The 12944-nt window shown below is 25.8% G+C and overlaps 1 protein-coding gene across 1 annotated transcript in view; it reads right to left on the minus strand.

The window, feature by feature from the left end:
• Nucleotides 1-2470: 2470 nt before the first annotated feature.
• LOC118069010 (probable G-protein coupled receptor 158) overlaps nucleotides 2471-12944 on the minus strand; it is a 67760-nt gene continuing 57286 nt past the window's right edge. Inside the window, exons 8-12 of the mRNA XM_035086819.1 lie at nucleotides 11605-11819; nucleotides 6687-6825; nucleotides 4438-4543; nucleotides 3579-3746; nucleotides 2471-3293 (exon numbers count right to left, since the gene is read on the minus strand). Of these exons, the coding sequence (XP_034942710.1) occupies nucleotides 2685-3293; nucleotides 3579-3746; nucleotides 4438-4543; nucleotides 6687-6825; nucleotides 11605-11819 (1237 nt within the window). The 3' untranslated portion in view covers nucleotides 2471-2684. The remainder of the gene's footprint in view (nucleotides 3294-3578; nucleotides 3747-4437; nucleotides 4544-6686; nucleotides 6826-11604; nucleotides 11820-12944) is intronic.

Raw genomic sequence — 12944 nt, forward strand, 5'->3', positions numbered from 1 at the left:
CCATTAATTTAATAATAATTACTTAATTATTTATTTAATTAATACATTGAATATATTATTATATAATTAACGCCTTTTCACAATTTTTTTTTCTGGTTAAAAAAAAAATTTCAATTCAACTATTTATTATTAATATTATTATTTACAATAAAACTTAATATTTTACATAAATAACTATTATTATCAATCTTGATATGAATTCGACAATATCTCATAAAATTCAATATCAATATGAAATTTTGCAATCAATATTATAATTATTTATTATACTTTGTATTATTTCTCCATTAACTAAGCAAATAAATTTATCATACAACATAGAGCTGTAAAATTATTTACATTTGTCACTACTGTATTATGAGCAGCCGTTGAACGATTCATATCTACTGTAAATTTTCATACATTATTATTATTATTATTATTATTATTATTATTATTATTATTATTATTACCAGCTTAATTAGTAGACTATTCCATTTAGATATTACAGAAATTTCAATACCGAAAGACGTATTTTTTTTAAGTAGTTATTCGAGAACGATATTAACTGACATCATCTTCGATGCACAATCCTGCTGAGAATTTTCTCAAAAAATTAGTACGAAATTTGTATTACTTTTGAACAAGATTTTACTTTGAAAGCGAATTCTCTAATGATCAAGTTCTTTCACTAGCTTGCGTTCATTTATATTCAAATACACACTTAATTGTACGTTGAATTTTCGTGAAAGCTCGATAACAAGAAACATCGATTAATCAACATAACTATTTTAACATTCAATTGGAGTGGATAATTAAATTTAAAATTAATTAAGTTATCAATTCGTTCAACTAAAAACTAAAATAAATACAATTAATATCTATAATTTAATTCTATCGTATAGTCAAATTATCAAATAATACAGTTAGATATTTGTATACAATAAAAAATAATTTAAATTTATCCTAGATAGATATTTTAATATAATTACGAAAATATTGAAAATACAGTTGAATTAATTAGCGAAGATAGATTAGAAAAATAACTCAACATAAATAACGATGTGTATGATAGATAGAAAGCAACCATAAAGAATTCTTGATTGGGGCTCAATAATAAGAATCCTTAATGGTATTTTACGTATGTTATTAAAATTTTATTATAAATTTTTTATCATTTAATTTTAATTTCTATTTCTGACCATTGGCTTCGATTTGTTTAATTTTTATTCAGTTCAGTAAACAACTAAAATTGTTATTTAGAAAATAAATATACGTAATCGATCGAAAGTAGAACTAAGTTACACTAGGTCAGGCACTGCAAGCCAACAACTATTGTCTCAACTTCTGTACATACAAGCTGTTCATGTCTGGTCAAATGAAATTTACTTTTCCACCAGGATGGCTCTACTCTAGCATTTTATTTTCTTAAGCTTTCAGTAAATCTATGAGAAAGCCGACTAAAATTGTGAAAACTGCTCAAATCAATTGCATAGATAAAAGTTGTAAAATAGTTTATTGTATAAGATTTTCATTATTTTTAAGATTTTATAAAGACAATTTTCGTTTCTTTAACTTGTTTGGATTATACACAATTATTATATGTACATATATACAAAAAAGCATTCAATCTTTAGCAACTATTTTTCCTCTTAATAGAAATACTTTGTCTTTAACAAGTGATATTTTCATTTTATAGGACAATAATTATATTAATGTTGTCTGAATATCAATGTTTCGATTATCCAAATATTAAATTATCAATTACTACTGGTCTTTGATAAATTTTAAAACATGGTTGGTTCCATTATTTTATAATTCAAAATCGATTGATACTAAATAGATATTTCAGATGATATGACAAATATTTCATTATTTATTATTATTATAATATTTAATTATATATACAGTTAATGCTTATTTTAATAAATAATATATATATACATTTCAATCGTAAGCGTGAGCAATATGAAATCTGTCGTGTTATCACTGATTCAGTATGAATTATAATTAGTAGAAATCAAGTAATTCATTTGATCAAATCAACAAACTTAATTAATCAGGAAAATTAAATAAACCAAATGACATTGTTGAATATATATAATTACTGCTAGCATATTAAATCTTAAAACAGTTTATTAACAGTACCAGAAGCTTCATGTAATAAAGCAAAAATGAAAAGCTCTTTACAAACAGACAATATATTTGGATTTTTTTATTATTTATCTGCTTTGGTGTTTCGATGTTTGACATCAAATTGAATGAATTATTTATAATTATCTCATTTTTTTCAATAATTATTTTGAGAATATGGCAATGATAATTTTATTTAATTTTTTTTTTTCTATTTTATGTAAATGTACGTTGTTAAAATTGAAGTAGAGATATTTTCCATTTGTAATTTAATCATTCATGTGAAAAAAAAAATGCTGACTTAGAGAAAATGAAAATTAAATAAAAAATTTCAGAAATAATTCAACCATAGTCACAATCAGTAAGTCAGTTGTCATTTTCTATCTTTTTATTTCTGCAATAAAATTATAGACTTCAGTAGAAAACGAAAGCCCCGAGTTAATAATTATTATAGCAGAATTTTATGACTATGTTAAATGAAGCAGTTTTCAAGTAATGAAAATAAGCTGTAAAAATAAAGTTATATTTCGCAATAAAACAAAGCAGTCTGACATATTTCATGTATATACTATTTAAACTGTAACTTCCTCGGAAAATCTACTTTTATCGTCGAGATTAATGACAATTGCATGCGTACGAGCGTGACCGGATTTATTTTTATCTCTTTCTTTACCATCTTTTACTTTTGTTTCAGTAATTACTTCACCATTATTCTCTACAGTAGCGGTTAGAACATTTGGGTTGGATGATGCTGCTGATGACGATGACGATTCTGCTGTTGCAAGATTAATATTCTCACATTTGTTTCTCAAAGTTTCCTTATTGTCAGCCGAGTTTTCGAGCTGCTTTATCGAAGTTGAAGGAATTTCATTACTTTCATCTTCACCACTTATACATTCACATTCATTCTTTAATAATGTTTCATCTACATTTTCATTATTATCCGTTTTGTATGATTCTGCTTTTGACTTTTCTTCAATTTTTGACTCTACTATTGCAGAACTAGATAACTCATTTATTTTAAGGGTTGACCAAACAATTTGAATCGCTGGAACATTAGTATCAGCACGATTTGCTGCTTCTTGCATTGCTGATATTTTAGTAACTAAATGACGATTTCCTAATCGCATATTCTTCTCTCGCAACATTTCTAATTGAGTGTATAAACGACGAAATTCTTCCTGCAAAGTAAATTTGTAAACAATAATCGTGACTTCATTTTGCTCAGTAATTATTTTCTTTTAAACAAATAATAATAATTGCTTTGTTTTTATGTCAGATTTAATTTATCTAAATAAAATAAAATAGATGTTTAGTATTTATGTAAAAAAGTGACGTTTACTTAATTAAGAGTAGCTTATTACATTTAGTTCACAGCTTTGGAACAAATTACTCCGTCAAGCATCGCACTTTTGATAAATTATTTAAGGTTTTTCAAGGAAGAGTTTTTGGCTAAGATTTCTTACCGTAACTCCATCACCTTCCTCGGTGAAATTGGCCTGTTGCAAAGAAATAGAGTTTGTCTGGTTGCTAGATGCTTGCGGTCGACACGTCTTTCCAATAAATTTACCAGTTGCTCCCGGCAGCTTTCCAATTGCATCTTCTTTGCCTCCACCGCGAAATACAACGTAAGCCTTGCAAAAAAAAGAACATTTCCACGTTATTCCAACCGTAAAAAACGGTCGAACTATCAAATATATTATCTAAAGTAACGATAATAAATATGAATCGACTATTGAATAAAATAGCTGAATATAAATTATTTTCAATAAGATAATGTGAATGATTTTTATATATATATTGATTTATGTAACTTATGCATTGCGATTTCTTATAAAAGCCACAAATTACTTCACATTTCAAAAGAACTTTCATTGAAAAGTCTTTAGATGAACAAAAACTCGTTGGGTAAACTTCCTTCATTTGTCCGGCTTTAAAAAAAAATTTAATTACGTAATGATTGATCTTTACAAAAATTTTTGAAGTGATACACATTTTTTTCTAAACTCAATTATTTATTTGTATGGTCCAATGATTGAAGAGAAAAAATTTCCTTTTATAAAAGTCTAGTATTTTCAATTTTCAAGGTTGATTGAAAAATATTTATCGGAATCATATGGGTCAAGTGTATATGCATTGATAGACTCTTGATCTGTAATCTAAGCCAAATTGATAATACTTATATCCTCAATCTTCATGGAGAGCCATCGATAAATAAATGTTGAAAATAAATGGCTGTTTTATCTTTAATAATTACACTTTATATGCTGGGGAAGAAAAAAGATGTATTTTTAGATAAAAAGGATATATATATATTTATCTCACCTTACTACCGAATATTAACCCCAATAGAGGCGTTACTGTGAGCTGCGTATGACAAAAGAAAATGATATAGAGAAGATCGGGATTAGCAGGTGACTGGAGGAAAAGCCTGGAAAAGTAATTTATTAAGAAAAATATTAATTACATCATTATAAAATAAATGGTTTTTCGGTATTACTATTTTTAACTTTGACTTAAAAAAAACTAAAAATATCGATTTTATCAGTTGAAGTAAATCATTCGTTAAGGATTTTAATTAAAAATGTTCATACTTCAAAAAATTGCTGCAAGAGACAAGCTTGTCTCTATAAAGTGATATTTTTAAAGATGAATAAATTCTAATTTTACCACAAAGAGAAAGAATCATTATGTTTGATGTCAAAAAATTTTAATATATCGAAAATGAATAAGTGTTGGCATGTCAATTTTTTTTTTTCGTTTATTGAGACTTTTGAAAGTTTATTGAGAAGCTGCAGAAATATTGGTCTATCGACACAAATTTTCAGGAAAAGCGCCAAAGGGCTTGAACTCATTAGAAATTTTTTAATAATTTTTTGTTATTATTTTATTTCACTAATTACAACGTTTAACACAGAAATATGAATTAACAATGCTATATTTCATTGTATAGACTAAGTTAATTAAAATTTATATACTTTAATATAAATTTATTAATATCTCATTAATTTTTAAAATTAATTTTCATAAAATTTTCGATACACAAGCTTCGTTTTAAATATTTTATAAAAATATTTTCTCATATTTTAAATCAGAATATAATCCATTTATGCTTTTAATTTTTAACATTTATTATATAAACAAATAAAAAGAAAAATTTATTCATTATTTTTTTGCATTTTTTACAAGACTGCCTAACTAAATACAATTATTCATAATCACGGGAAAATTGAAAATATTTATATTATAATCAGTATTCCAAAGAATATTTTATAAACTTTTAATTTTAATATGACCATATTGATATGATTATTGTCCTTGTTGTCAATAATAATTATCTCAATCGATGTAATTAAAAAATTAATAAACAAAAGAACGAAGCTTTTAAGATGATGTCAATAATAATTTCACTTAACTTATTTAAGCATGTTAAAAATGTACACAGAAAATTTTCTACAAAAAATTACTTAGCGATGTACTTTTATAAAACACTTCATCTATTCATGGAATACTTGATTCCATAAGACTTGTAATTTTTTTAAATGAAATTTTTATGCAAAGTATACTTTATACTAAAAATTTATTAAAAAAAAAAATAGTTAAGTTTGCTTTAAAACATATATTTGAAAGAAAAGAATTGATACATGGAACACTAATTTTTTGAAGCATCAAATCCACAGATTCTTTGTGAGTTTTGTCTTACATCAAAATGATTACTTTTGTCTGATTATTTGTTTGAGTTCTTAAAACTTCTAATCTCTTAGACATTCTAAATAAACAGCTGTTTTTTATTGTTCTTCACATATCAGTCTGACCCAACTTATCCTGTAGAGTGTTTTGTCAGTTCTGTTTCAAGCTGTTCTATTGTTCATACTGCAGATGTTTTTCACAAGATTATTATTTTTTTTCTACTGATATTAACAATAGTTACAATGAACAAAAGAACATATATGCTCTAATAAAAAAGTATATATTGTAAGCCATAACAAAATGAGAACTCCAAAGATGATTAAAAATCAATTAAAAGTTCATTAAATAAGACAGATTAATATGTCTTGTTAGTTCGAGTCTCAGTCTTAAACTAAACATAAACTAACTACTGGAACGTTGCTGATAACAAATTCGTCATACCTATCCAACACATATCACATTACTTCAAATATTTTACAATATATAGATATGTGTATGCTGTAAGATGAAATATGTTAACTATCTATCTAGCTTGATTGAAATTCAATATGTACAATGAACTTGTAAATATTGAACTTTCTGAACTGTTTCATCATGCATTTGCATCTCTTTATAACTAATAGATGATATGATGCATAACGCCATTTCATCTAAAATTATGCATAGAAGAAGAACAAGAGTTGTAATTAACTCTATGAGCCCGAAACTATTTGGCAATAAAACTCTGTGGTTGACAATAACGAATATTGCAACAAGCATGCATCGGTTACTAGAAGTAGAGGTTATTTGCGAAAATGTACTGAATATAAGTATATTGGGAACATTTAGTGCCATGTTGAACTATTTACGGAAGTAATAAAAAAATAACACTGAAAATAACTTACATGGATACATTCAAGAAGACTGATAATAGAAACTCATTGTAGATAGCCATTGAGATGAAACGACTTTCATTAAATTCCGATGGAGCTTTTCTCACCACTATGCACAGCCTTATTCCCCATATAAGAAACATGACTTCAACTGAAAAATAGTTTTTTAATTGTTAATAAAATTAAATATTAATATATTACATAGTATTAATCATTTGAAAAATTATTAATTAAATAATAGAGACTTTTACATTAAAGTTGACATTCTCTGCGGAAAATATATATTGTATTCTGAGCATATTTTTTCAAAAAAAAAAGATCGACTAAAAATTATTACATATTCGAGAATGAACCTTGTGCTGCTTTAATTGAAGTTTTACACTCTATGTGGAATAATAATTACTTGCGAAGAATTTTTCAGTCAAGTATTAAACATTTTTTACAGTGCGTCAGAAAGTAATTTTTAGTCGTCAACAATAAGTCACTATTCTTCGACAACTTTGACATGAAGGTTACTTATAACGTTGTTTATTTTATTTAAAAATTTTTTTATTCCGCTCACATTCATTATTTTTTCAATCATGTCTACCCTAACATGTAAGGAAATTTTTTTTTAATACGAAAATTAAATATACATGTGAATTTTCAATCTCACGTAGTTTATTAAATGTCAAGGAGTTATAATTTAACATATTTTCAAAGATTTTAAAATTTAATGATCATAAATGAAGGAGAAATCAAGAGTTTTAGCATTTGTGTACTTGTAAGTATTTAGTTCTTGGTTATTACCGCTAGGTGGCATATCAATTCTCGAAAGTCCGCCTTTAAAAAAAGAGTATAAATACATACATTGTGAAAACCGTATTTCTTTGGATATATTTTAACTTCCTATTTGGTAAGTTTTTGTAATTGATCCCATTTTCTAAGTTAATTTTGAGAAAAAAAAGTTACATCGTAAATAAGACGAAAAATGATACACTAAGAGTCATGATTATTAATACAACACGACGTTAATTATTATTTCAATTGACACTCATCTCTGAAATTTGAGCTTTAATACATGCTCGGATAAAGCCTGTATGGAATCCTCGAATGAGAAGTGCTGGTGTAGACGTGATTAGCAATACAATATATTATATAATAAATAAAGTTGGATTAAATTTATATTAATTAATTAATAAACTATATTATTATATAAATTTATTTATAAAACCATTTTTAAAAGCATTAGATGTTTAAAAGTGTGTTATGAGTTTTTATAATGCATTGCATTAATTGATTTGTATTATAAAAAAACAAAATTAAAATGCTGCAGAAATGAATTTTTGATTCTTTGTTAAAGAAAAATATTTTTGTTCATACAAGTAATTAAAAGTACAGCTTTAAGGATAATATCTTCTAAAAAAAACTAGAGTTTGAATTTAATCAAGTTTTTCTATAATCCTCATGAAATATTCTGTTACTTCTGCTATTTTTTCTTCACCAACGTATAATGGAATTTTCTTTTTCTTATCATTTTTAATAGCATGATACTTCAGTCAATCTGCCTCAGGCATTCAATATCTTAACAAAAAAATAAAACTATCTGAGCTTTTAAACGAACGTCGTCACTAGAAATGAACAAACTCTAGTAGATTCTTTACTCAAGAAACTGAACGTACTAATTTTAACTTTTTGCTCAGAAAATTTTTTCTGTTATTTTTTAATATTCATTAATCTAAAACTTCAACCATCAATATCGTGAATGTAAAATTTACTAAAAGCTGTAGTAAAATAATTTAGTGAAAAATAAGTTTCCTCAAGAAAAGTTGAGATTAAATTACTTTCATTGTATTGCATACTAAAAAAAAAAAAAAATTAAAATCAAAACATCTTTTTTTTAATAATTAAAGGCACACCAAGTCTCTGAACATCACAGTAAAGTTCTTAAAGATTTTGAATATTATTTACAGTATAGTTATTCAATAAAGGACCTCCAAAGTTGATGATAATAAGAGAACTTTGTTATTGAGACTATAGAACGATGATATACCCAAAGGATTACGCTCATTAGTAAGATAAAGGTATTCATCAAAAAACTTGAAAACATGTAAAGCTTATTGTGACAGTCCTTATATGAGCATGTCTGAATACCAATGAGAATTATTAATTATAACTTAATAAAAGCCACACTAACATTTCTACAGAAGAATACTTAATCTTCCAAAATAAGTCAATAAAAATTACTGCAAAACAGTATTGACTCTTTTTTTTTGTGATAAAACGATCACTATTTGAATGTAGCAAACAGAGCAGGTCGTTGCCAAATATGTAACAAAAGGGAGATTCGAATGTATTAAAAATTTGAAAAAAACAAATACAAAATTCACACATTGGTTATACATACAAATGGAATTCAACTCTGGAAGGAAATATCATTGAAAATGATAGTAAAAAAGCTTCTACAAACTATGGTATATATGATGTACTAACTCCCAACATTAATGAAAAATTTCAAAGTAAAAAAAAAATGCTTCCGCACAAAAAAAAAATTTTTTTTTAATAAAAATTACTTTTGTATAAGCTATTGTCATAGTAAGGAGATAGAGTCCATTTTAATTAACCTATTGACATTTAAAAAAAAATGATGTGAATAAAAAGATTCTTATTGAACAAATAATTTTGAAGTTGAAAAAATGGCGGATGTAAAAAAAGTCTTCTGAAAAATTTTAAAATAATTTCTAGATTAAGAAGTCTTATGCTTGCACGTCATTCGTCAAAAAATAATGAAAATTATATCGATTCTAATAACGAATAGAATATGATCAATCATAATAAATGAATCAAAAGGCAATCATAATTCATAAGTAACTTAGATGTTCAAATATTAAATTCACATTTATGAATTAGTAAATGTGATAAAACTATATGAATTTCCACAACATTTCGCTGTTGATCATTTTAATTACTGATTTGTTTTGAATCAATATAACAACTTCTTTTTAAATTTATTTATATTTACATATTATTAGAACTAAAAGTATACAATTATAAAAACGTTTTTTTTTTATTTACAGATTTAATCGGTTTAATTACTTTCATTTCATTTAATTGCCAATGAACATAATATTACTTGATTTATTATAACGTTAAAAAGTTGATCTTTCATCTCTGTACGTTCATTACCATTTCATTAATACAGTTGCTCTGAGGTGACAAAATGCTAATGGAAACAGCTTTCAAAAAGCTCTACGTTCATTTTGTCCACGCATAATAATATTCATTTATGGAAAAGTGAAATATTAATATTAAGAAAGTCTTTCCAAAAGATTTTCTCGGATTTCAATTTTCGTACTCATTATTAATTCTCAAATGTGTTTTCGACTAAATTGAGAGTATAATTGAAGAGGAAAACCGAGTTTATAGAAAAATTTTAATTACTTCAATTTTATACTTTGAGTGGTAGTAATGAAGTGTGAATGAAAAATCTGAAAATATTATACGATTTGATGAATTTAAATAAAACCATGCTAAAACCAAACTATCAAAAAGTTATTTTGTGAATCTAATTAACTTTCTCCCTTTGACTTAATTTTTTTTTAATTCATTTTATCGATAAAATCAAAATAGCACTTGTTGCTTGTGGCGGTGATCATAAATTTTATTAGAAGCATTATTTGAGAGATATTATCCATACTGATTATCATCAAAAGAAAAACATTAAATTTACATAACTCGCTGCTCCAGTTTGAAAGTGTGCTACACTTATTTTAAGTACCAAAATCTCAAGAGAAATAAGACCAAGAAGCAGTTTTAAGAAAATATCGAAATTATATTCATCGATCGATTAAATTACAGAACATTAGCAATCTAATGTAATATAAAAAAACGGTAGATTATAATTTTTTTGGGAGTACCGTTGGAATAAAAAATAAACTATTTTATAGATAAGGTTGTATTGAAGTTTATGATGGAAATTTTAGAATAATATAAAATTATTATTTACAATATTGAATCGAAATACTTTTTGGAATAAAACTTCTAAATATGGACTGATCATATAATATTTACTATGATCATATTGCAGTAAATTTCGTTGTGTACATGGTAAATTTACTCATATTTGATGTCTTTGGTCCAGGACTCTACTACTTAATCACTACACAGCTACTTGTTTGTATGATCAAGTAACTTTGAGTTTAAGATTTTAGCGGTATTTTGTATAATTCAGTAAGAATTGTAAAATGATTACTAAATTTCTATCAATTACTGAAAAATTCAATCGAAATTGATAGCCAAGAAACTTACTCTACACCGACAATCAAACTTTGCATTCATTCAATTAATGATATTCAATTTATAATTTTTTTTCCATCATTACTGGTATTTTTTGTTTTCAAAGTTATTTTAAGTAATTGCTGTTTTATAACAAGTTTATGAAAAATTGAAAACTTTAAATACTGATTTTACAATATGAGCTGTTAAAAAAAGCAAATAAACAATTTTCCGGTACTCATTCTTTAAAAATAAATCAATAAATATTTAAAGTTATAATAATGTCGGTGATTCAAACAGTGATACTTTCATAACTCCAAAATAGTGAATATCCACTGTTTCGCAGTCATTTCCACTGCTTCATTTTTAGATAATATTTTTTAATTTAAATAAAAAACGACTGCACCGATGAATCGAATAAAACTTTTCTCGAATCATGTTGACATTGCTACGCTTGACTGGGACCAAAACGGAATCGACATCATATTGTTTGTAGTCCACGTTGTTTTCATAAACACATACTCAGACCCAAGACACACACACACACACATGTATTTGCCGGTACAATTAATTGAAGAAAATTAAGCTGTTTTTTAAAAAAATAGGTCGAATAGTTGAATGTTAATTTTTGAAATAATTCATTATTTACTTACTAAAAAAAATGAAACAAACTTACGAGTTGTAAAACTATGATCCCACCAGTCTGTCCGGCAAAGATATGCCTTGAGGTCATCAGCAGTTCTTCCAACAATTACTACCGGTGGTGCAACGATTGTTCGGATTCCAAGAAACACACTGAATATCGTGACTATTATTCCAAGTCGTTTTAGCAAATTCATGTCTGTAATTTTCACTGCTTTGGCCGATTTGACACGAAATATCACAGATATTCTGTAATCAGATATAATTTCATCAATTAAATTCCTTTCATATAAAAATTACCCCATTTTTATACGAGTACACTTATTTATCATTCATTATCAAAACAATAAGGTTAAAGTTTTATTTTTATTCTTCCAACAATTTTAATATGATTTATTTGAACGTATTCTGGTAAAACGAATTTTGAAGTATCAAATAAAATGTTTAATCACGAAAATATCGAGGGTTACAGCCGGAAACCAGTAGCAACTTCAGAGATACGTGTGACATGATTATCACCAGTAACATAGTTACTGTTAGTTAATTGATTACCAGTGCCGCCGGGTGAAATAACTTTAATGATATGAAGCTTCTAACTTTCATACAAATTTCATTGAAATTATTAACATAGTTATGCAATTGGAAATTTTTTTTTCTAATCAACACCGAGAGAAAGGAATTGGAAAGTTTACTCCAATAAATAGTAGTTTGTCACTTCAGGTACGAAAATGGCAATAAGTAATTGTTTAATTAGTAAAAGAAAATGGTGGGCAAAATAAAAGGCTCAAGAAAATGTACTAATTTATTAAAATAAGTTTAAAAACGCTTATTGCACTTTTTTTTATTAATCCTTTAATTGATAAATGCATTAAAAATTATTAAAATTTCTTCATGGCGTTCCATTTTACCCCCTCTTCCCTCACATTACCATTTTTTCTTGTAAAAAATGTATTATAAATGAAAATTGTGAATTATATAAAAATAAATACAAAATATTACAATCTGATAGTGTAATAAAATTGTTACAAGAAAAAATTGTAATGTACACTAATTAAACAATTGTTTATTGCCATTTTTATATCCGAAACGACAGACTACTATTTATTGGAGTAAAATTTCCAATTCCTTTCTCTCTATGTAAGTTATTTTTTTTTAAACACAAAAAAATGAATTATTTAGAAATATTTATAGACTTTCGACACTATTGGAGGGACAGCATAAAATAAATCAAAGGAATTTTTTTGTCAGAAGCGTTAACCAATTTTCATGGACTAAAGAAATTCGAGGGGATTATGCCAAAAAACGATATCAAAGCATAGTAGAGCTTTGAAAGGACATTTAATAAATGGATCTATATTCATTTTAGTTTTCTGC

The sequence above is a fragment of the Chelonus insularis genome, unplaced genomic scaffold (assembly GCF_013357705.1).
Source record: "Chelonus insularis isolate UGA/USDA-ARS -01 unplaced genomic scaffold, ASM1335770v1 contig_404_pilon, whole genome shotgun sequence".
In the NCBI taxonomy this organism is placed as follows: Eukaryota; Metazoa; Arthropoda; class Insecta; order Hymenoptera; family Braconidae; genus Chelonus; species Chelonus insularis.